This window comes from Rhipicephalus sanguineus, chromosome 7 (genome assembly GCF_013339695.2).
Source record: "Rhipicephalus sanguineus isolate Rsan-2018 chromosome 7, BIME_Rsan_1.4, whole genome shotgun sequence".
NCBI lineage: Eukaryota > Metazoa > Arthropoda > Arachnida > Ixodida > Ixodidae > Rhipicephalus > Rhipicephalus sanguineus.
In genome coordinates, this window is record NC_051182.1 from 78,247,281 (window position 1) to 78,273,596 (window position 26,316).

The 26,316-nt window shown below is 45.6% G+C and overlaps 1 protein-coding gene across 1 annotated transcript in view; it reads right to left on the minus strand.

Moving 5' to 3' along the window:
• LOC119398797 (glutathione hydrolase-like YwrD proenzyme) overlaps positions 1 to 26,316 on the minus strand; it is an 82,032-nt gene that overhangs the window by 24,291 nt on the left and 31,425 nt on the right. The window contains exons 4-5 of the mRNA XM_049417426.1: positions 22,701 to 22,844; positions 17,614 to 17,869 (exon numbers count right to left, since the gene is read on the minus strand). Of these exons, the coding sequence (XP_049273383.1) occupies positions 17,614 to 17,869; positions 22,701 to 22,844 (400 nt within the window). The remainder of the gene's footprint in view (positions 1 to 17,613; positions 17,870 to 22,700; positions 22,845 to 26,316) is intronic.

Here is a 26,316-nt window from a genome sequence, read left to right on the forward strand (position 1 = left end):
GCTGCCTAGAAGGCAACGCATTTGAGAAGCCTACACAGCAACCTTCTAAGCAAAGCAGATCTTATGTGCAAAATAAATATGATTCGAGTGATTTGCTTAAACTGAGCTATTCCTAGCTCATTTTGTTGTCACCAAGTATATCAATTTCGGTGTCCAATGATTGTTACTGTTGCTGTGAAATAGTGTATTTTTATTGCAATTCATACTTGTAATTATGTCATTATTACTAATTCTATACTTTATACACCCCCCCCCCCCGCTGCAATGTCTTAATGGCGCTGAGGGTACTATAATAAATAAATCAATTCAAAGTTTCAATGCGCTGCATCTTTAATTACAACATTATGCTACACTCATGAATGTCTGCGTAGTATGAGCATCCTTGAAATAAAAAAAAGTATTCCAGTATCTGTATCGCTGTAACTGTACTCCGGAATACTTTTTTCTTCTTATTGCAAAAGTATCGCCGAAATATCCCGTTACGTTAAAGGCAAGTGTATTTCAGTATCTGTATTTTAGGCTTCCAATTCATGTATTTCGATATCTGTATTCCGGAATACTTTTCTGAGTATCTCTGCCCAACCCTGGGGAAGAGTAAAGTTTCAAACTTTCACCGTGATGTCCGCGCTCATGTTACGGAGCGTACGAAAGTCACTCGAGCTCAAGGGACGCCTCTAAACGGATAAACAGAAGATGAGCGCGAAATATCAAGTGTCACAGCTCGACACTTGAAGCACGCTAGTTTCCTTCGCTGCTTCGGCCGCCTTTGCAACAGGAGCGCTGTTCAAACTGAGAGTATTCATTGCCGAGCCTCACTTCGTATAGCATTAATTTCTTGCTATCACATTCATTGCTTCGCCCTTGCGGCGAAACTGTGACTTTTTTTTCCAAACTACCTGAATTGTCCGTTGCAATATTTATTGTCTATTCAGAAACTGGCAGATAAATATATATACCTCCTCCATTTTCGTCGCACCGTGCAACATTGCAGCTGTTTGAATAATACTAAACGCCAGATATAGCTACTCTGCATTTTCATATATCCTACCATTTTTAGGTATTGACGCAATAGCGTTAAAGATCTCATTTCGCAGAAACGCTGGTCTCGGCGTCGATGTTATTGGTTGGGACCGAAAAATCGGCGTTGTCCGGGCAACGCTCAAAACCTTGAGCGAAAATGCGAGATAGATGCGAAAAAATGAATTATATTAAATAACAAAAAAATCGGTTCAAGTGGATATTGAACTGAGGCCTTCTGCGTCGCGAGCAGATCCTCCACCAAAGAGCCCCGCTATAAAAAATTACACCATTTCCCGCTAAAGGGGACCATGACGCGATGCGAAGCCGGAGCACTTGCACGATCGTGTTCCGTTGGCGTTCTTTGGGCATGTTACCGACCTAGCGTCGTGGAACGCGAAGAGGAACGCTACGCGCGTTCCCAACCTGCGGGGCATCTTACATTGGGCAGACGGGCAGGTGCCTGAACAAACGGCTTCAGGAACACAAGAATTTGTGTAGTAGGGTTGCAATCGAAGGGAATCTCGCTCAGCGCTGCTCTGATTGTAAATGTAACCCAAATTTCAGGGACACTTCCATTGTGGTGCCCAGCAAGGACGAAAACAGAAGAACTATCATTGAAGCTTACAGTATGATGTCGGGGAAGTTTGGCGCATGCGTTAGCTCCCCATCTATAGCACTCACAGAAAGACAAGTGGCATGTTTAGCGACACAAACATAAATGTAGTCGGAACATAAGTGACCTCGGTGATGCAGACGTAAAGTTTGAATTAGATTGATGCATGTGTTTCGCTGCATAGATAGCACCGATGCTTGGCTCGTGCGTTGTTTGCCTACAGTGCCCTTTCTTTCGTATGTTACGTCTTTTCTTTCTCTCCTTCTTGTTTCAATAAATTCAGTTGTTAGATGCGCTTCGTCTGTGTTGTCCATGTTTTTTCGTCCTCAAATTTGCAGCGCTAAAAAAAATTTTTCTACAGTATGTTCCAACTCGCCCCCACCCAAGCTCTTCTGAATTGGCCCTTTACTCTTCCCCTCCGGTTCGTCCAATTAAATAGCCTACAAAAACTGTGTAAGCTGAAAGTTTCTTTGAAAACATTTGGGTGTTTATAACTTTTACGTAGGTCACGACATTCAAAAACGCATTTTAAATGATTTTTTTGGATTTGACATCTTGAAGTTCCATGTCTATTGAACAATATTTAGCAAAAAGAATTATGTAGTTATCTTGAGCCGTTCCAAACCTATGAATATGTTTGCAACCCCTCTTAGACGCATTCGAAACCTAAACTGAAGGTTTCTGATTCCACACCTGCCATGTCATAATAAATGTTTTTCTCCATACATATTAATTAATGCTAACTTGACTAAGTACATTCTAAAGCTTGTGGGGCATGATATTTAGGATTTATCTGAAAATTTCCACTACACGCCCTCGGCACTATGTTGTTGCGCGCATTTTCGCTCGGCTGTCAGTGCTTTTTCGTGCACCATTTCGAGCTCTTGGGCTTAGTTATGGCCTTTCATGGAATACGTTATTGTGCTCCATTAAATATAGCAAAGTACAGGACAAAAAATTGGCCGCGTATCTGCGTGCTTCGCGGCAAATGTCGTATAAAGACGATAGAAGAGGCGCTGCGTGAGATATGGAAGCCATCTGCCAATACGTCGGGAAACAAGAGTGTTGTGTTGCGGGCTGGTAGACCCGGCGCAGCAGCAGTGGAAGACCTGCGGTGATCAGCGCGACCGGCGGGGACGCCAGCCAGCCCGAACACGCGGTTTGGCGCGAAGCGCTGAAGCAGAAGAAACGTCTGCACTCAACGAGTACTCTCCACACACTCTTTTATTTACACATCGCCTGGGTAAAACAGGAATGCCAGAGCGGCGCCCACAACCGGGAGCCTGAAGGCTGCCCACAAAGCTGCTTTTTCATTTTTTTAAATATTTTTTTTACCTTCTTGCGTTCTCAAAAATAAAGTTTTTCTCCACCACCCCATGGCATTGGTTCAGTGCAATACAGAGCCGAAACCGAAACACAACAATGAGCTCGTGCAGAGGGCACGGAGGAAGGCAAGTTTCAGCGCAGTCGCATTTTCAGCGCAGCTTAAGAAACTAGGGTCTTTAAAATTACGTATGTATGCATTTTCTATTAAGGAACACACCACCTAATGCTTACCTAATGATGTTGCGCCTCAGATATGCGTGATATTTACTTTTTGATCGACAACGTTCAGAAGTATGAACAGCCGTACCAGTTCAAGACGACTGGCCCTTGGGCAAGTGGTTCAACTTTGGCCGAGTGGCTGAATCGAGGGACGTGCCGACAAACAGAAAGACAGACAGTAAGACAGACCAAAATTGCTCCGTTTAAGTATCCCAAGAAAGACTATCGTCTTTAAAAAGAAGCATCAACGCAAGTTATGGAGTCAATAAACTAGCATGGAGCTGCTGTGGCGAACGTAGATGAGAGTCAGCTGGAGAATCAAAACGAGCTAGAAAAAGCATACGTGCTTCAGCTCGCTCAAAAGGAGAATGCGCCGCTCTCAGAAGAGGTCCCCAGCTATGAACCTAGAGAATTTCAGACGTATCGAATGTTTCTTTATTATATGGACATTCACTTCAAATCTTTAAAGCCATTTTTCTCAAAACATCATTTTTTGGGTTCCTACACTTACGTAAACAGTGATAACTTTCCTGCTGATAATGACTTTCACAATAAATTTGCGTACTATTTTTTTTAGGTTGAGCTGAGCATTCAAGCAGAAGTATTGAAAATGAGCTGTAACTTTTTGTACTATGGCCAATTTTGTGCAAAAAAAAAGGTGTCAAGTATAAACTTTTTCAGTCTTTTTACGATAACGCGCCATAGATTAGAGATGGGTTGATGGAGGTTAGACCCACAGGACACTGTCCTCACTACGTGCCTGCCAAGTTGCGTTCCAATCGCACCAACTATTTTGTAGTTATGACTGTTGGCGCAGCATGCATATTTTGGCACATTTTGATTTTTATAAATTTTGTTTTTTACATTTTTAGCAATTTCATCATTCTAAAGTTTAAATTTACATCAGGCCTACAGACGAAAATTATAATTATCACTTTTTGACTGCACCTGTAAAATTTTTTCTCGAAGTTGGTGACCTACATTTAACTACCCCGCGTTGTTTCCTTCCGTATAGGTCGTTAGCTGTTAATGATTGGTCGAAATTTTCTGGGTCATGCTCAGAGCACCTGCTCGTAAAACGACGCAACAAATGACGCATAAGTGATCTACCGCGTAATTACCACGTACGCATGACTGCGTAAAAATAATAATAATAATGAACTATTTTCAATGTGGCGCATTATTTGTCAGTGGCTCTTCTCTATTCGTCATAAATTTTCAGTGTGCCATAAAATCACCTGCAATTGTTACGCGACGTCACAAGTCTGCGAGAACTCGCGGCGTTAAAATGAAGTGTGCAAAATAAGCAGTATATAAGGGGGTGTGCTGAACAGTAACTCATTTTTTTTTTCGGAATAGCCAGACAGTGTCCATTTCTGAACGTAATTTAAGAAGGCTGCCCGCCAATCACATTGGCAGCGGCTGCTTATAGCAGCGGGCGAGATCAATTCATATGTGTATAACAGATACTTTCAGTTGTAGTATAACGATGATGAGATGTTTTTGCGCGTGCACGACTCTGTGTGAACTCATCGTTGCTGGCAGAGAGGTAGAGAGAGAAATCGACAATATTGGGAACAGACACAATCGTTTGCAGGTAGGCAGCCTTCTCAATCCAGAAAACCGTGGACGCTGATGACCTCCCTGCTGAGGTAGGTCAAGTAACGGGGCAAACTTGAAAGCTGGGCTTCTCAATGTACTCGAGTTCAGTGCCTTGTTACAAGCCCGCACGATCGCTGCAGGCTACCATATGATAAGCCGAGTGAAGCAGGCCAATCGGAGACGAAAGTGGGAATCTATTTTAGCTGTCCTGGCCAGGCACAACTAAAATACTGGACACTTCTGCATACTCATCAACTCAGAGCAGCCTGACTATTGCCGCGCCCGCCTCTTCTTTTATTTTGATGTGTTCGAGTTTGACCCGCAAGGACGGTTATCAACGTTCGACGCTGGCCGCGAAGCAATGTTCGAGAAGCTTCACGATTTTAGTAGATCGTTTTGTTAAGATTGCGCGCCGCACGCGAATGTTCCAGCTTTGTCGAGAGATAACGCCGCCACCAGCGATATTGCTGGAAAGTTTCATAGCGCCTGTATAAAAGCCGACGCGCTTGACCGCTTGTCTGTTGATCGACGGACGACGCCCTGTTCGCCGCTATCATTGTACAGCGTGTATTGCTGTAATTCTAGTTCTCAGTTTCTCGGCCACAAGTTCGGCCAAATAAACAGTTTCATCTCGGACGTGCTGACTGTTGTCTTTGTCGACGTCACGACCACGTGACAATATCGAGCGGTCGCGATGCTATTCGTTTTCAGAGAAACTGAATTTCCTGAAAAAAGAGAGCGTTTGATCGGGCTATAAAACGTTTACTGGTTCCCGCTTATATTTGCGTCGCGGATTACATAAATCTCAGGCCACGCAGGACAAACTGAAATCATGGCAGATTGCTGCAATGTTATAGAGCCTCTGATGAGCGATAGCGTCCTCTGCAATGCTAGAGCGCAAGACGCACACGTGTGGAATGGGCAGCCCGCGCCGCAGGGAGCCTAAAGTGCGTGGTCATGACACGGAGGATAGCCGTCGCCGCAGAGTCGTAGGACAAACTTATCACAGAATTACGTTATTGCTATGTTCAAGTAAAACTGCCTGACTTGTTAGTTTCCCAGTCTGCACCCAACAATAACCACTGTCGAAAGTGGGGGGGGGGTCTCCGCCCCTCCAAAATTTCTCAGTGGGCGGGGCTAGCATCCCCCCTTGCCCCCCCCCCCCCCGCTTGATACGCCTATGTATAAGCCGCACTATTTTTTCAGTTTCGGCTTACCTGGACGGCGAATCCATGCTTCTCGACAACTGCGCATCCGAAATTTCGTGAAAGGCTGCTAGTCAAGGCACACACATTTCCGGTTTCGTCCACTGCTGCTAGGAAAGTGGTGCCCGAATGCTTCTGCGGACGCTCGATATCTGGGCACACTTCATCCATTTTCCTGTGTCAAAGTGAACAAACACGTTTCCCTACCTATGCAAATGCGCAAAGGTCTGCACAACACATAGAAGCAATTTTCAGGTGCTCAAAAACAAGAAGAAAACGTTCGGCCCGTGTTTCATGCACACTCAACATCCTAGGCCAGGAGTTTCCTACCAAGAAAACTGGTTTTTCTTCAAAAGGACAGATAAGTTTATCAAACTTGGCGACCCTTCCATCTATACCACAACAAAGCCTGCATGGCTTTTAAAACATCCAGGACACCTTGTACTACACTGTAATTTTGATAACGCATAAGGTAGTGTGAAAACCTAAGTAACGATGTGTTTACATCGTTCGCGCCTTGCAATATTTTAATTATATTGCTCATGAGAAGGGTTTGCATAGCTCCAGTTAATGCGACTGGATTTGTTAATTTGCTCAATTAGACAGCTCCCGGCATGCAAGCTCTGCCTTGTAGTGTATTCGATTGCTTCATTTTTTTCGACTGTGCAAAGATTCCACTAGAGCTGTACTAATGTGGATAAAACAGGCTGTCTTCGGCAGTTTCTTAACGCGCTTGTACAGGGTGATTTAGATTTGATGCGCACAAATTTTTGCCGGCGCTCCGTAAATGCACACAATGACAACATTTTGCTTAACAAATTTTGAGGTGGTGTACTCCTCTGGAAGCGATTCAGCAATTGCTACCGTGAGCATCAAAAGTTAGTGACAATACTAAAGGCCTGTGCAGTCTGCTGATGGCGGTTTATGAGTAAAACGAAGATGAGAAAATGAGGCCTGAAACATGAGAAAACCAGGCCTGAAACAAAAGCATGATGAATCGAATTACTGAGGCAGTCCGATGTTTAAAAAAAAGGAGAACGTCGTCAACATACCTAAAGCTACGAGAAACACGGCAATCATTGAAGGTTTCACAAAGAAACTTGTCAAATAAATATTGGTAGAAAATTCTGCACAGAGGTGATACCCCAGATGGCCCCATAAAAACTCCTTTCTTCTGAAACACGCACACACAGACACACACACACGCGCACACCCCAGACACACACACGCGCACATGCACTACAGTTACGGTTTCTAAAAGTTTTCAAAAAGTAAGAAGAATAAAAGTTCCATAAAGCTGTCCGTTGAGAGGTTGCAACTCTGACGCTTTCATAATATGCATCGCGAGGCGCAGCATCACACGAAACAGATTTTCACATTTGATTTCACACGTATCTGTGTAAGGCCTTAAATCGATGTGCAGATGTCACTACAGCAGGGTGCAGATTCTGAAAATTAGCTTTGTTTGACCTGGAAAGGTGGTGATGTCTTGCTCTCTTGAAAAAAGTTTTGCCTCTAGTGATTCGTCCCATAACTCGATCGAATTAACCAGAATGGAGAAAAGCTGAGAGCCAACAGCTGTACGCCACCAGTGTAAGTCTTGTGTGGTACCTTGGAATTTCATGCGTCAAGTCGGAAATCAAGTTACTCAAGCCAAGTCGTAAATTGGTCTTACATGGTGGCGCTTGAAAGTATGCCTGCGCGAGCCTTTCTAGCAATATCAAAAGGGTGTGTGACAGTCACTTGGTTGCTCAAAACTAATCATGGGGCATTAAGAGAGGCTTGGAAAATTAGCGGTAATGTACAGGTGCACGAGACACCGTTCGCGAGGAATTATTCTCAATGCCCATGGCGCACTGAGGATGCAATGACGCGACACATGCACTGACGTAGCTACATGTGTCGCGTCAGTGCATCGGTTATAAAAAAATCGGCAGATCCCACGTACCGTTGGAGTCGATGTTATGCGAAGCATGCGGCGGGTAGGTGACTGTGGCGTAACTTTTTCTACTGAGCGACACGTTACAAAATGACGCTAAAGATTTGTATATATTTTATATGCACACATATATATGTTGAAGAGCCACATATGTGTTATATAACCAGTTGTTTACGGTTGGGTAACGCTGCCAATGGCAACGTGGGTATTGCCAACACCAGAAGCGGTAAGCTGATATGCAGTGCTTATACGTGTCCCGAGAACGCACGCACATTTCACGAACCCGTGTGTATGTGTGCATGAAGTTCTTGACAGTTCTTGAACAAGGGCATCATCACTGTGATCAGTGAGTACCAGCTGCTGCTCATGACTTGTTACAGGATCCGGTCGTGATCGTGGTGACGAGGGGTCCATGTGTAGTGAAGTATGTCGTATAGTAGAGCTGTTGGAATTCGTGCATGCCTCGGTCATTTCGTCAACAAACTGTCTGTCGACAGAGCAGGCGACATGCCGGAACCTGAAGCCACCCTTCGCGTTGGTGAGGTATAGGCCATCGAGACTCGTAGGCCTGGATAGTGCTACGTAGACCACCCTCAGTGGATGGTGTTTGTCGTATTCGTGGCTACCTGGGCGTATGTGGCCTCCGTAGCCTAGTCTACAAAGCGGCTGTCAATCATTCTGGCATCACCGTCGGTCAGCATGAGGCCATCGCGCAGCCTCGTAAGAAATTAAGAGGACACTGCGTCGTTCTGGTGGACGAAGTGACTTTACGGTGCGGTCATGTGGATATCATATGTAACTTTCGTTAAAGGGCCAGTAAACAATCCCGATGTCCAAAAATTGTAATGAAAAGAAATATGCGCACTTTTGCTATGTGAACATGCTGCCGCAAGAATTTTGCGAGTACGTGCTATAATAAGAAAGTTACAGGGGTTAGAACATCCGTTTCAGCTGGTTTCAAATTTTCGCGCGGCCTCACCACCCTTCTCCGCCGCATGGAGGAAAAGGCGTAGCCCGTCGTCGTGACTCCGCCCACTTCGGCAACGTGACACGACGTCAACAATTGACGTCATGGGCGAGCTCGATCAGTCGCAACGCACTTCCGCTTGCTGCGGCTCCTTTTTGTTTACTGTTTATATTGTCGCACGTGCTCCGTAACTTGACGGGCAGTTTTCGGCCCTTCACTATTTTGAAACCTTTGTGACAGTTCACAATGCAGCAGGAATGCGTGCTTGCTTTCCGAGACGTCGAAGGGGCGCGAGAGAAAAGCCTGGAGAACCCCGCTTGCCGCGCGAGCAAGCGCGACCCGTCCGAGCTACCGGAGATTCCCCCCCTCCCTGCTCGATTTGCAGCCGGCAACTGAACAACGCTTCGCCTCATGTCGAAGGCGAAGTGCGTGCAGGTGCTATGCGGTACGAGGAATATACGCGTAATAACACGCGCGACAACTGCGTGGCCGAAACCGCATCACCGCAGGGCCAAAAAACAAGGCGCAGTTTCGTAGCGGTGGGTGGGAACAGGAACTGACGTTAACTTGACAATTGTTTGTTGAGACCTGGTTTAGACCAATCGACGAGCTCAGTGCTACGTCAACTCGGCGATCGCCGAGTTGACGTCACTGCGCGTACGAGGAGGATTGGTCAGGCGTAGGAAAGAAGCGCGGGAATTGTTTTTCGAAATGAAGGGTCTGCGCGGCGCGCAGCGCTGTAGTATTCGGAAAACATGATCGCCGCGGTCTACTGTACGGATTAGCGAGCTTGTTTGGCGGGTGTAAAAAAAAGTCGCAGCCTGTTTACGGGCCCTTTAAAGTATTCCTCCGGGGTAGAGCAATGCTTCAATATAACTTGCTAAATCATAGGAATACAAACGTAATGTTTATTAGACCGCTATAAAAGCGGAGCCAACACTGGAACTACAGACGTTAATCTCATATGACGCCTGTATCGTAGGGGTACACATCGTAACAGTATCATGTAGTGTTTATTGCTTTTTTGTAAAATTAGATAGCCAGCACCACAACCACAATTCACGTTGCACAGATATTGCGCCTGCGTAGGCTGTTTTTCCAAACCAGTTTATAGACCTGGCGTGGCTCAGTGGTAGAATACCTGATTGCCCCGCAGAATGCTTGGGTTCGATTCCTGCTGGGATCCTAATTTTCATTCTTTCCATTCTTTGAGTCAACACTGCCGATGTTGGTTTTCCTTAACGCTCTCGCATTTAAGCTATCAATATCTCTTCTCGCCGTTCCTGGGTAGATATAAACTGTCAATCACCTGTGGTGCATACCCGTACACCGCGGCCCGTGGTAAACGGGTATGTGCCACACGTGTCTAGTGGAAAGGGTTTGACGACGTACGCGACAATATTTTAGCGTTATTCATGTCATGACCCGGCAATCATATTCGTCAACTCCTCTTACACTCCCATGCAAATTTTGGTCTACACCAAGTTAAGGAGGCCATCATGAGAGCACCCAGACGTAGGCGGCTAGATAGATAGATAGATAGATACGTAGATAGAAACGCTCAAAGTGCCAGAGGTTCGCTAAGAAATGCTTCGCATTTAAAAGCATGGACATTGATCAGCAAACATGGTGTTCAATATTGCTGAGTCATTTGTACTTCAAATGCGAGGCATTTATTAGCGAACCCCAGGCACTTTGAGCGTTTCTATCTATCTATCTATCTATCTATCTATCTATCTATCTATCTATCTATCTATCTATCTATCTATCTATCTATCTATCTATGTATGTATGTAGCCGCCTACGTCTGGGTGCCCTCGTGATTGCCTCCTTAGTTTGGTGTAGACCAAAATTGGCATGGGAGGGTAAGAAGGTTTGACGAATATGGCGGTCTGGTGATGACAAGAAAAAATCATATCATCTCACGCTAAAGGGGACCATGAGGCGATGCGAAGCAGTGTTTCGGCATGTAGAGCCCGCGTTTCAGAGGTGGAGTGGTGAGGGGGAAGGGGAGAGGGGCAATGGAGAGGGGATGGGAAAGGGAAGTGAGAAGGGGGAAGGGAAGGAGAGATGTGATGTGGAGAGGGAAAGGGGAGAGAGGGAGTGGAGAGGGGAAGTGGAGAAGGTTTGCGCATGCGCAGTAAGGGTGGTCACGCCGCACACCACCACCACAACCACCACCGGATTGAACTCCACTATAAGATGCTTCACATCTAATAACGCGAAAATCCTGTCGCGTGCGACGTCAAACCCTGTATACCACAGGCAGCGGTAGAAGCGGGTATGAGCCACAGGTGATTGACAGTTCATATCCTCCCCGGAACGGCCAGAACACACATTCGTAATTTAAATAGGAGAGTCTAAAGAAAAACGGACAACGGCAGCGCTGACCCGACGAATAGAAGGAATAAAAAACCAGGATCCCCGCAGGAATCAAACTCAAGCATTCTTGTGTGGCGGTCAGGTATTCCACCAGAGAGCCAGGCCACGTCTTGAAACTGCTTTGGAAAAAAACCCTATGCAGGCGTAATTCGGTGCAACGTCAGTTTTGCTTGCAGTGCTGGCTATCTAATTTTAGAACAAAGCAATAAAAATTACGATGTTCTCCTATGATACAGGCGTCATGCCGGTTTACGGATACTGTGGTACCAGTGTTGACTTTGCTTAATAGGCATTACACTTGCATTCCTGTGATTCAGGAAGCAATATCCAAGCGTTGCTCGACCCCGGAGGATTACGCTAACAAAAATTACGTATAATATTCACATCATCCCATCGTAAAGTGCACTTAATTCGTTTCAATATTACTGACGTCTGTGCTAGAAAGCGAGACCCGACGTTACGTCAGTCCATAAGTTACCCTTTAAATGGCCAGTGTAGCCAACGTGCCTGGTAAAGCCACGATGTGAACTCAACTACTGCGATTACAAAAACATGTCGACCCACCTTGCAACGCTCGGCTGAAAGCCGTAAAATGCACCATAGAGAAGTACTCGCTGATTGCTTCGCATGAAACCGATTCCCAGAAGGCGTGGGATCTGCCAATTTTTTTCTGCGATTCAGAGTGTTGCATGGAGCTACGCTACATTTGTACGTGTGGTTGATGTTGATGAAATCACTCAATGTTTGAGCATGTCGCTAGGAAGACTAGTGGTGGAGAGTGTCTGCATTGTAGTTGCTTTGCATCAGTTTAGCGGTTGAAGTGCACTTATCAACTTCCGAGTTTATGCCGCCATTACAATACTCAGATTAGTAATGCAAGGCAGTGTGAAAGGACACAAAACCAAAATGGTGATAAAACTTAACTTACACATATGGCACAGTTATTCAGCTCTGTAAGTACTAACGTTTAGCAAAACCAATTTGATGAAATGGTCTATACCTAAAGCGCACTTATGTAGGGCCAGTAATTGAGCTCCTTATTGAAAGCTGGAATGTTAGAACATATATATATATATATATATATATATATATATATATATATATATATATATATATATATATATATATATAGCGTTTTAATGACACTGAATGTACAACACGGTCTGTTAGTGGATCTAGCGCAGCGCTTTTGCTTCTTTTTACAGTATCTTACCTTTCAAGTTTCAGAGAAGCCATGCATTGGCGTGCTCTATCATGGGAAAGGATCTTTTCGATTGAGCCTCCATGGTCTGGATCACCGACGTATCGCATCCCGTCAGCTGAAGCGTGGCGGAGAGCCTCAACCATGACGTGCTCAAACTGGCCCGGGCGTTTGTGAATGGCTGCAAGCAGAGTAACAAGTCAGATCCGCCATTTGTTCAAGCCGTCATACCGTCGTTCACATTTTTTGCGTGCTACCACCAACTCCTTGCTTGGCTCAATGGAGATTAAAAAACTTGGAGGACGATTGAGCTTCACCTTCACGAGCAGAACGCGAAGGCGTGGTTGAACCCCGTGCACATCGCCTTCTCATTTGCAAGCCTATAGTTTCGGTTCTCGGTGAATGCCTCAACCGTGCCGCAAAAAAAACGAATGTCTGTGGGCGTAAGATTGACCGTTTTAAGCTATCCTAAAATGTCCACTCCAAGCAGAGTGGCGAGGTGCCCACTACGCGTCCGTAAGGCAACACGCCAACCTACGCAGCTGCTCACTTTGTTGATGCTTTTGTTGCTTATGATGATTAAATAGGTCCGAACGCTATGTAATGAGTGGGTCTTTAAAACACCCACTCGTTGAGCGATTCATACGTTTTGAGGCCTGGCGCTATTCTACACTTCTGCCGCGCTACACTAGAAGCGTTAAGCAGACTCCACCCGCTACACATGCCATTCATATAGTGTTTTACAGCGAAAGCTGTTACAGCGAAAACTGTTATTTCAGCGGCCGGTTTTGGTGCCGTAGTTGTCCGCCGCCGCCGGCGGCGGTGTCCGTAACCACTATCGCTCGAAATGAGAAAAAAAAAACGAAATAAGAAAGAAATTCCAGGATGGAATGAGGTTCGATCCTCGGCCGTCTGCGTGGGAGCCCAGTATTCAATCTCTGAGCCATGCCTGTTTTTCTTTCATGGTATTTATTCAACATAGGATAGCACTTGAAAGCAATTGAATACAGACAAAGAACTAATATGTTGATTATGCGCTTATCGCAACACAATGACGAACAGAAGGCACTACAGAATTCGCTGCTCGAAACTGCTTTGCAAAAAGGCCCCATACAGGTTTCATGTCGGAAAGAACCACATTAACATATCCAATATAGCGTGGTAGAAGAGTAAAATAAGCACCAACCATCGCACAACGCGAATTCTGTAACCAGGCGTCACACAATGCGAATAGCGCAACGAGTGGGTTGTTGAATACTTCCAACCCATTCTTCATCGCCATCTTCATCGCCATCAGGCACATCAACATCAATAAAGTGCGCATAATGCCTGACATGCGTTTAGCAGGTACCACGACTCTCCGTAGAATGACGAGAAATGGCGCAGTGCCTGCTTCCCTACTTCTCAAAAATTACGACGATTTATAGCGTAGTGGGTTCCTCGCAAGTGCACTTGTATTGGTTGCCAAGGAAGCCCATAAGCGCATGATCCATTTCCACGCGGTCTCAGTAAAGTTCTTCGCCCCCCCGCCTCTCGCCCCCACGTCAACGTATGTTATACAGCATTGCGGGAGAGGGAAGTAGCAACCGGGAGTCACCCAATGCAAACTGCATAACTGGTGGGCCGTTTAAAGCTTCCATCCCATTACAAAGGGCTGAGCCAAAATTCTTCATCGTCATCAGTCGTCGCGTCAACAAAGGGCACGTAATGCCTTACAGACGTGTAGCTGGTGCCTCGCTTCTCCGCAGAATGAAGAATAATTGCTTACGAGGTGCTTTCCAACTTCACGAAAATTGTGATTTATGGCGTAGTGGGTACCTTGCTAGTGTACTTGTATTAGTAGCCCCACGAGAGCTTACAACGTGATCTAGAAACGCCGCTCTTCCAGCTTTCGCTGTGACTGTGCTGTGGTTTCAGCGCAGGCCTTGTGTTTCTTTTTTCAAGCAATTTCAAAGAATTATACTCTTGTTTCATTTTATTTGTGTCATTTATTGTTGATTCTAATATTCGTTTTAATAAATACTATGAAAGAAAAAGAAAGAATGCCTTGGCTCTGTGTCAGAACATCTGCTTGCCACGCAGAAGGCCTGGCTTCAATTCTAACTTGCACCTGATTTTTATTTGAATTTTTCTCAATTTTTTGTTCTTAGACATCGCTGGATTTTCGGACACAGCCATCGACGCCGATACCGGAATTTCCATGAAACGAGCCTTTTAACGCTATCGCGTTAACACCAATTGCGCGTCTGTCAATGTGTGAATGTGTGAAAGCACCATGCTTTCAAAATGGTGCTTTTTACGGCTTTGACGACTAAGCAAAGGATAGGACAACGCACACATTAAAGAAATCTCGAGCCTAGTATATTTTAAATAAAACTGATAGCGTCTGCAGCAGAGCACCAAATACAAATGACTTTGTAAGGTACACCAATGGCCTCCGTTTTTTTCATGCTGTGATGCCGCACGATCAGAGAGTATAATGACATGACAAGCTTCTGCTGTTGTTTCATGCGTCTTGCAGTATTTCTCTCAAAACACGCATCTTTATTATTGGACCTCCCTTCATCCCTAATAGGTCCCTGATAGACAGTGCATCTAATTGAAGAGGTTATAGAGTTTATTGTGGAAAACAAGAGCCCAAATTTTCTATGTTCAACGTCTGTAGACCTTATGTGCAATTGCTGCAATCTGTCGGATGTTTGACATAACTACCGATGTAGCGCAATGTTGGAGGCATGTGTCGGGGTCGCACTGCTTGTCGCTAGTAGCACTACTTGCTCGTATATGTGCTCTTTATATTATTAATTGGTGCAAAAAATTGAAGATGAATGTGCGAATAACACACTACCTCGCAACCACAAGAAAGTTCTCCACCGAATCATAAGTGAGCCTGCCATCGTTTAAAATGAAGCTATGCGCTCGGTAAAGAATTTTGTCTCTCTGTTATCAGTGTACACGTTTTCAGCCATCTGAATATCCTGCATGTAGTGTAGGACGGTTGGGTAAAGGCATTAGCGCTCGACATGACTACATGCAGAGACAACGGTAAGAATGTTCTGTTCACACGATCCAGAGTATCTTTCAATAGTGGCAGCGAACGTTCTGTCACAACAAACGTCTGATGGTAACTAAAAATTTGTCGCATTGTCTATTTCTCCAAAGTCACACTTTGCTTCTTAGCTTGCCGCCGTAAGGTATTTACGGAATATTTGCTGTACGATTAAAACGTCCCGAAAATGCTCATCTCACGCACGTGCAAATTGAACACGAAAAGTTCATGCTCCAAAAAATAAGTGTTGATAGGTTGCCTTTTAGGGGCGAGGCACCTGAGGTGCCGGCGCGTCGGCGTGCAGCCTCGTTTGCTGTTGTGACGGTCCCTTTGTTCGAGCGCAGGAGAGGGCGCCACCGCCTCAGCGCTCGCCGTGTGGCAAGAGAGAGCGAACGGCGCGCGTTCACATCGGAAACGCTCTTTCTGCGATGAAGGCTGAACTACCAGCTCGCAAGGAACGAGAACGCGCCCTCGCCCGCGAGACAACGCCGGCGCAGGCAGCGTCTGCTAGCGGATTTCCTGATAGAAAAAAAAAAACGACTGCTCGAGCCGCACAACCGTTCACCGGCCACCGCATATATAAATGCATTGGATTTTGATCTGCATTGTAGTGCCTCTGGGCGATTTCTTTTGTGCGTTGTTGAACAATAAAGGTTCGCAGCGTGCACATTAACTAAAAGTGGACTGCAAGTCTGCGTAATCCATATTCTTTCATTCATTGCCCATTAGCAGTGAGTTTGCTGTAGGAAACACCGACGCACACTGCATGCGTCGTCCCTCCACAGGTTTCACGTTAGTGGAGCTGAAACACACTTCCCTACATGCTTTTTGTGCAATCTCTTTCCGACACGGGCTGGTAAATAATACGATGCCCAATAATATTCCCATTTGAACCGTCGCTTTCGGGACATACGGGCGTCTTCCAATGTCAACTTGTTTCAGCAAGACAGTTTTTTGATGCCGACTCAATGCTTGCGAAAACACCTCCGCGCTACCAACGATAGCGCACCCACATTCTAAAGTAACCCATCGTGCTGACTAGTATTTCTCAGTTTCACACGAAAAATGTCGCATTTGAAGAATCTTACAACATTCCGTAGCTTTTTATTATAAAATGCTTCACAATTATGCACAGTGAAGCAATGCGAGCGCAAGCCACCTAACAAAACGGTACCGCCTGAGACTACTCAAGCGAAAACAAACTGCAAACGCGCTCCAGTACAATCGGTCCATCGCTGAGAATCGATGACGCGCACAAGTTACTCATTTAGCGTGTATACCTGTTATCGCAATTTTATAAAAGAATTAAAGACAACACATTCATTTTTGCAGCCCCATGGAAAAAAGACACATACACAATTGCGCCGACTTATAAACACGGCAAGCGTGAATTCTGTTAGCATGTATATCTTGTGTATGTGCTTGATACACAATATGCGCTCTGAAGATGAATGTGAGTTGCCGCTACCAAGTAGGCAGCCTTACCACTTTGAATTAAGGACGTCAACGGCAACGCATGCGTCAATGAGCAGCCGTGATGCAGCTTTAAAGCTCTTACACGAAGCCGATTTCTGTGCGCTGGCATATTGGTGTGACACGTGTGATTCTGTGTGCCGATGCTCTCAGGTACCGTATCTTCTAAGAACGGCGAACGTAAGCAAGGCGTTACTGGTAAGCAGGAGCCGGAACACGAGAACGCTGCGCTGCTTCTAGCCCGCAGCGAGTAAATATAAGAACATATGGAGGATAGTTTCCTGCAAACTTTCTTTTAGCATCCCGATATCTTTTATGTATACAGCACAGCAAACGAAAAGTACGTCACCCTTACGGTTCCCATCATCCGCGGAGCGGTAATCTGTACGGTCTCCATGCACACATTCCGAGCGCGCTTAGCTTTCAACGTAGTCGAAATGTACACGGCGGCCACCAGATGGCAGCGGGTTTTGCATAAGGCGTATGAACATTTCATCACAGGTAACATCTATCAGTTTTCTTTTGGTGCAGCTGTAACATGGCAGAACACTGTGGAACTCATATCAGTTTATCATTAATCTTGGCTATAATATAGAGTCATAGTATGCATACAGCACCTGTCAGGTCGAAGCACTCAAGGATATTGAGTGCCTCAAGCAGCACAGCGCCATGCGTGGGAAGTGGGGTGGTGTGCACCGTGACGTCTCCGCGATATGTCGTTTTCACAGGTTGCACCAGCAAAGGCTCTGATGAAGCTAGATGATCTGAAAGGTCCTTGGTTGATAGGACACCACCCGCAGAGACCACAGCGCCCACCATTTGCTCAGCTACGGGGCCTTCGTACACCGCACGCGGTCCTTCGTTGGCAAATCTCTGCCGTTGCACAACAGAAATATTGTCGCACCGCTTTGTGTGAATAGAAATAGTACACAGCAAAACACAATAACGTTGAGATTCAGGTGTCAAAGAGGCAATTATGAGTAATTGAAAGCAGACACATCAATAGGTGGACTCGAGGAGAGAAATTCACATCTGCAATGTCTGAACACACCCTGAAACATATATACTAGGAGTGCGCGAGAATTCAGATTTAGAAACCAATCCATTACGAACCTAATGCTGTTTGAGAAGATTTGGAATAGGCATGCATAGAATTCTATACCTGTTTATTTCAAACAAATATTCAAAATTTAACGAAGGAACATTATCGTTCCATTTACCCTACAAAAGATATCATTATTATTCAAACTGAGGTAAGCTCGTATACAATAGATACTAGAGTCTTTGGCGTATTTTTTAAATGCAGGATGAATGGAGCAGTTACTTCAGTATTTGATGTGTTACTTCGTCACAAGTTTTGAAGTAACACTAAGACCTGAAAGTCAGATCATACTGCATGAATGAATATCATAACACTAATATAACGAAAGTTGATTGAGGACACATTCACTTCGGCAACATTGTCATTTAAAGCAAAAAGCAATTCGTGTGGTGACGAATAAAGCTTCGATACTTCTGTAAAAGCTTGAACTGCATGCATCTTGGTAATTCACCTATTAAGACAAGAAAAATGATCCGTTGCTATTCTAACGTGTTATTTCCTTGGGGTTTTCCAGACGGTGCTGATTTTTTGAAAAGTATTCGAAAAACATTAGCATAACGAATATGCACTATTCAATTCGAGTACCGAATCGAATGGAACGCTATTCGATTCGTTATTGGAATATTCGCACACCCGTTATATACCCTCGTATTTTTTCAACTTTGTCTATTTGCATTATCCTCTACTGTGAATTTTCAAACTTCACTACCTTGACATGTATCACATTGTGAAGAATTCACATGGCTATCGTATATTGATTAATTATCAATAATTTTCTGTATGCCTCGTAGTTACACGTACGAATGTTTATGTTTTAAAGGTGAATTATACTAATCTGTCTGTCTTGCGTGTGTTAAGCCTTACCTACAAAATGACTGTCGTGCCCTTTGTGGCAGTTTAAGTAAGTATCCGGTTAGCTTGTGAGAGGTGATAATCAACCATCTGCATTGTCGATGACACCACGAAACCGGGACTACACCTCGAGTCGGAACAATCCTCTCCAAATAAGGAATTCGTTCAACCTGATGTGCTGGAATTATGGAAATGTGATAAGAAGACGATGGCGGGTGTTGCCTGTGCACAAGAGTTCCTGCGCACATCCAGTACTCGCTTCCATTCCCACTGCAATATACTGGGGTCATTAGGGTGCCAGCAGGATTTAGTAGCAGTCCTTATTGTGCGATTAATAAAAAGTAAGATTAATTCATAGGAAGATGTACGTTTCATACTACAAAGTGCCGCACAACTGGGAAAGTTATAATCTGAAGCTGTAGTTTGCCTGCAACAGGAATTCATAAAAGCTGGTTACACGTGTGTAAGGGCTCCATCCCTGGCATTTGAAATAAAGGAAAGTGGATACCTTCAAAGAAGTCTTGGCATTGAACTAATTAGTTAGATGTGGCATGCGTAGGACGAAAATTTTAAAAGACTTGGTGTTGAAAAGGGGGAAGTTTTTAGAGTGAATTTTTCTCTGATGCGCAGGTTCCTGCTTCTCTTTTACGAAAACAGCTCGTGCGTTTCGTCGTTTCTTCTGCTAGAGTCTTGTTATTTTTTCCGCGCTCTGTGTAAAGATGCAGATGTACGGACACGCCGAACTAAATGTTTTTATGTGGCAGGAACATGTCAGAAGTTGTGCAAGTGTTGTAACCTTGTGTATATGTACGTTTGCATTTATTCTTTCCATTTACACCATCGACACTGCTACAGCAGACTTGTTTTTTCTTGGTGTTCTCGCCCAGAGAACTCCTATTTAGGCACTTTAAAATCCCTTTAATTTAGCGGGTCTTTACGCACTCTACAACCTGTTTTATTCAAACGGTCTTCTTTCGAGCGCACAGTTTTACAAGCCATGAATATTTTCCCACAAACGAACCTATTGTACTGCATACGTTATGTGGTATATGATATTGTCCCGTGCACCTACTGAAGTTTGTGATCCCGACACTGAGGATGACAGCGGCTTCCTCGGAGATCTCACTGCAACTGTCTTGATCGCACGACAACACGAGGACGCCGAGATTCGCGCAATCATCGACAATCTAGAAAGGACGCAACACTCCGGTACTTTGACACCTTTCCCTCACTCTCTTGTCATTCTGTCTGCGAAGTGGTGTCTTGTACAAGAAAAACTCGAACGGCAACGGGAAAGCATACCTGTTAATCGTCCCTTTTGACATGCGAGACGACATTCTTCTTGCCTGCCGTGAGGAGCCCACATCCGGTCACTTAGGTCGAGGGTTCTACAGGCGTACTACTGACCACTACTGGCGTAACAGGCGTACTACTGGCCCAAACTTGCCGCATACGTGAAGCACTATGTAAAAAGCTGCCGCGAATGCCAACGCCGCAAATCACCGCCACTGAAGCCCGCAGGCCTGCTGAAACCAATCACACCACCCAAGCGCCATTCAGTCGAATAGGAATGGATTTACTGGGACCATTTCCGCCGTCATCTGCCGGTAACTAGTGGATGGTCGTAGCGACAGATTACTTAATGAGATACGCCGAGACAAAGGCCCTACAACGAGGTACAGCTTCCGATGTCGCCCAGTTTTTCATCGACCAGATCGTTCTTCGGCATGGCGCCCCGTCGTGCCTGATCACTGATAGAGGAACAGCTTTCACGGCCCAGCTTATTGACGACGTATTCAAACTCAGGTACACGAACCATCGCAAGACGACGGCGTATCATCCGAAGAATAACGGCTTGACAGAACGATTGAACAAAACGATCTCCGACATGTTATCCGTGTATGTGGGCGTTCAGCACAAGACGTGGGATCGGGTCCTGCCGTACGTAACATTTGCATACAACACTGCCATCGAAAAGCAACACGATTCACGCCGTTCTGTCACGTCTACGGGCGTGAGGTCCAATCCATGCTGGACGCTATGCTGCCACACGACTACGACGCTTCGCTTACACCAGACGCTGAGCAGCTTACTCAATACGTCGAAGAAGCTCGCCGGTTGGCACGACTACACATCACGCAACAGCAAACTGCAGATGCACGCCGCTATAATATTCGCCATCGACAAGTCGAATACCACCCAGGAGATCAAGTTTGGGTATGGACTCCGGTTCGCCGCCAAGGGTTGTGAAAAAAATTACACCATTTCCCGCTAAAGGGGACCATGAGGCGATGAGAAGCCGGAGAACTTGCACGTCGCGTTCCGTTGGCGTTCGTTGGGCAGGCTACCGACCTCGCGTCGTGGCACGCGAAGAGGAACGCTACGCGCATCTTGTCTCTGGCCTGGCCATTAATTCTCACAGGACGAGCGGGGAACGCGGTCGACAGACTTGCGAGAGGGGGGCAGCGTAGGAGAGGAGAGGGGGAGGGGACGTGCATGCGCGGGCGCTCATCGCGGCGTTGCGCCGGAGAGAATTTTGGCATGTCTAGCCCGCGTTTCAGAAGAAGAGTGGAGAGGGGAAGTGGAGAGGGAGAGGAGGGGAGAGGGAAAGTGGAGAGAGGAAATGGGAGTGGGGAAAAGGGAGAGGGGATAGGGAGAGGGGAAGTGGAGAGGCTGTGTGTGGAGAGTATGCGCATGCGCAGTAAGGGTGGTCACGCCGCACACCACCACCACCACCACCACCGGATTGAACTCCGCTATAAGATACTTCGCATCTAAAAGCTCCTGAGTCGCTACTTTGGACCGGACAAAGTGGTGCGTCGCATGAGCGGTGTGAACTATGAGGTTGTCCCAGATGGAACCATGTCGCACCAACGTCGAAAGCACTACCCAGAGATTGTTCACCTTGTACGACTCAAGCCGTACTTCACGCGTTAGTGTGACTGTGCCTCAGCCTTCTCACTTTTTTATGAAGTGCACACACTGGGCTCCTTTGGTCTTTTCTGCTTATGCATGTCCACTTGCACGAGCATTGGGGCGATGCTTTTTCTTTCAGTGGGGGAATAATACCACCTGGTCATGACCTGCGGCGAGTACGAGCCCGCATCCAGCAAAAAACAAACGAAGAAGTCGTTTGGAACAGCGCGCGCTCTCGCTCAGTCTTTTTATCGTTTTGGCGCCGCCAGATTGTTAGACCTGCGTCAGTCTTTCTGCCTGCGTGGTATTTCTTGCCCGGGGACCGTCTTTTCGCACGTGACAATATGATTTATGGAGTCGGCTCATATTTTTTAATTTATACCACATTGTTTTCCTTCACGTGAACACGGTATTTGAAAACTGGTCGACAATTCAATTGTCACTCCAATTTTGAGATCCCCATAATATTCTGACTTTGCAAAAAGAATCGTTCCATTCTGATACTTTGGTATGGTTTATTATCTCGGTAATTCATAAGATGGGAAACTGCGAAACCACATTCTACTGTTCCTGTCTTCAGAAAAATTCCCCTGTCAAGCGCTGGAATGGTAAAACGGGTTGCCTCCTACCCGGTGATAAGATGCAGGCATTTGGTGTCATCTATAGAAACTATGAAACTGTCACTGCGAAGAACAGAAGAATTCGAGCCATTCATACCTGTATATATGCTTTTGAGAAATGAGCAATGTACAGAGTTATGTAAGTTTCATAGACACTTGCCTTTAACAGATGTGCCAGTGGCTGGTTCACCAAACATTGTCCCACAGCAGGTACCTGCCTGTCTGTGTTCAGGAAGAAGTGCCCGCCGGGCGTTAGCTTGAGATCCCGGATTCGCCAAGACCTGTACTTCTCGTGGTCCATGGGAAAGCCGCGCTCGGCATAGTGCACCGCTGGGGCGAAGAGCTCGGAGATGCTCATCTGCGTGTCACAAGTGAAAAGCAGTAGAGGAAAATTTCTGCCAGAGGGAGGAGTGTCGTTGGCCTATGAACAATCTTCCAACTACAGAAGTACGACATTAGTGAGACGTGAATGAAGGAAAGCAGATTACTTTTAAGGGCTCGTTTTTCTTTGTTAGACAAAATATTAATGAGAACAAACAGTAATGCCAAAGAACGTGTTGTTTGTCTTTTCATAAATGGCAATCTGATTTCCTGGGCACTGCCGCAACTACCAGTGAAATAACCGTGAAATTTGGACGCATTTCGTTTTTTCTTTGATGCGGATTCTATCTGGCAAAGCTAAATTCTCTTGTTCAGGAGAGTAAGAGACTGGTCAATAACTGGCTTATAAACGGGATAAAGAGAGGTTTAGTCTGAATACTCATGGTAGTTATCTTTTCCTACTGTTTACGGCAACGCCTTCAGCAGAACTGGCCCATTAATCCCCCGAATAACATTTTGTGTTATATATAAGAGAACCACTCGTGCTCGTCCTTCATGTCCTGCTCTGGCTCTGGTCGTTAGTGCTTCAGTCCCGCTAATAATTATGCTGAAATGTGGTAGAGTGCCATGCCCCCTAAACACATCCATCTTGGAACATCAATCGGGCAACATACAGCCAACCATGCCTCGCGATGCATTGCGACAGCTGTCTCCTGACTCATCCCAACAAATGGCTTCTCCTACACTGATCAAGTGCTCTCCTGTACGTCGTCAAATGGGTCATGCTGTTTGCGGCGGCTCGTGTAACAACGACCTGGATTACTGGCTTTCGACGTAAAAGAGGGTACGTACGCTGAAGAATTGAAATTATGTCGCGAAAGAGAAAAAGTTGGTCTTCAACCTGGTGGGAGGTGTGATCCACTATTGCGAAATTGTCAGATTGCTAGTCGAGGTCCGCATTCAAGATCTCTGATATACATATGTTTGGCCGCCATTTTGTGCGTGAAGTGCATGCAGAACAGTCTCTGCGGGGAGATTAGAACAGTGGAGTGTATAATTTACGACCTACATCGATGATATCCTTGGCCTGTGCCAAAGTTAACCAGACGAAGTCTTAGTCAGGAGCGTCATGTCCACGAGGGCGGAGCATGCGTTTAAAATAATCTTATTAGGGATACTCAATAATTGGTAGAAATCGCTAGATAGTATCGAATTTGTAAAGTATTACGCACGCATCGATCATTGATTCATCGTCCTTCAAAGTACGACGAACACCTCACTGGTTTGGCTGACATTCCCAACGAGTGAGCCTTGCTCCCACACTCGTAGGCGCTTATGAGTGAGGAAGTTCCCCGCTAGCTCTGCGTGATGAGCTTTGCTGACTTGCATGAGCTTCACCACGCAGCTGATCAAGAAATCGCGTAGACCTCGCCTGAGTGCCACCAACGTCCTCCTACGGCTGCCGAAGACCCCGCCGGGCCAAATGAGCCTCCGGGGCAGCACCGCTCATTTTTCGTGAAATTGCGTCAGGCCCCAGTAAATTCATCAAGTTGTACCTCAGTTGTGCTGACGTCTTCACTAGGCTCAGAACGTAGATATGAATCAACATGAATCTAGCAACATGAATGGGTGCTGCAGTAGCGAATCACTGGCAGACATCGAGCGATCGGACAAAATGCTTTGCGTCTGGCAACGCCTGTCACATCGCACGCAGCCTCTTTACCACATTTTCTTGGGCCCCCTGACAACAAATGTTCCCTTGCCTTAGAACGACACCGCTGACTGCGAATTTAGGGGTATTAAAAAAGCTGTAGCCGGCGATGAGCCTCGTCCACCCTATAGACGGTTTCAAGATTGCGATAGCAGGAGCACGTGGTGTACCCCAAGAAACTTCCGGTCACCTCATTTTTTATTCTGCAACACCGAAGTGTAAAGCGTTTTTTTAAGATTTGTCAGAGTAAGGGAATACTCTTTTTCCAGTTTCACATAAAAGAAAGGCGCTTATAGTTAAAGACTAACTTTTTAGTGTTGTGTGTAGCTTAGAAGAATATTTAATTCGAATATTTTGCTAGACACAGGGAGAAAAGTGTTGAAACTCTACGGGCTACTCGCCAAGGCTTTTGTTCCCCGCCAATTCTGCTAGCCTACGCCAGCGCAGGAAACCGGAAGCGGTCCAGGGCCTGTGTTAGTAAACAGTGAAACCCTCTATATGCAACTCCCCCATAGGGTTCCCTTTGGTGGCCTCAAGCTCAAGGTAGATAAAGTAGCCATGCCATTTGAATTTATCGCGAAACTTGTATCCAAATTGAACAGAAGAGCATTATGAGTAGAGCTTTTTTGTGTTTTACAATAGACCATAGAAAGAAAAGAAAAATAATTTCTCTTGCTTGTTGTTTGCGCAACAAATCACTTGCAAATGAAGGAAATATAATGAAGTCAGTGCGGATGCATGTAGTTTATGCGGAATAGAAAGAATATTGCGAAATACACAGTAACTATGGAACATTCAAGCCAACAAGCGAGTAGCAACGTTGAACGTTGAAACAGCTCTTCCTTAAAGTCAGAGACGAAATTTGGTTGGTAGAATGAACTTATTACCAGTCCAGCTGCATATAGTGAAATCTGCTTGAAGATAAACATCCCAGCTTAATTTTGCTGCTGATCTCTTTATCAGTTTTCCTCTCACTTCTCTATCTCTCTATCAATAGATAGATTCTAGTCATCGACTAGGAAGCCACTTTCACTGTGGACTGTCTGAAGCCGAACTACTTGGACTCAGGAGCTATAATCGCTTCGGCTGTCCCGGTCTCTCCCCAGTGGAGCAGCCCTAATCTACAGACCCGCTTCGCACTACCACTATGGACTCTTAGCCATTTTACAGCGAAAGCTGTTATGAGATCATTTCACCGGCTGTTTTTGGCGCCGTAGTTGTCCGCCGCCGCCGCCGCCGCCGGTGTCCGTAATTAGTATCGCTCGAAATAAGGAAAAAAAACGAAATAAGAAAAAAATTCCAGGATGGAACGAGGTTCGAACCTGGGCCCTCTGCGTGGGAGCAGCCCAGTATTCAACCTCTGAGCCATGCCGGTGCTTGAAGCTGCTTTGCAGAAAGGTCCTATACAGGCTTCATGTCGGGAAGGAACCACATTAGCATATGCAATATAGCGTGGTAGAAGAGTAAAATAAGCACCAAGCGTCGCACAACGCGAATTTTGTAACCAGGCGTCACACAATGCGAATTGCGCAACGAGTAGGCTGTTGAATCCTTCCAACCCATTACAAAGGGCTCTGCCATAATTCTTCATTGTCATCAGGCACAGCATCAACAAAGTGCGCATAATGCCTTACATGCGTTTAGCAGGTACCAATGCTCTCCGTAGAATGACGAAAAATGGCACAGTGCCTGCTGCCCTACTTCTCAAAAATTACAATGATTTATAGCGTAGTGGGTTCCTCAAAAGTGCACTTGTATTGGTTGCCAAGGAAGCCCATAAGCGCATGATCCATTTCCT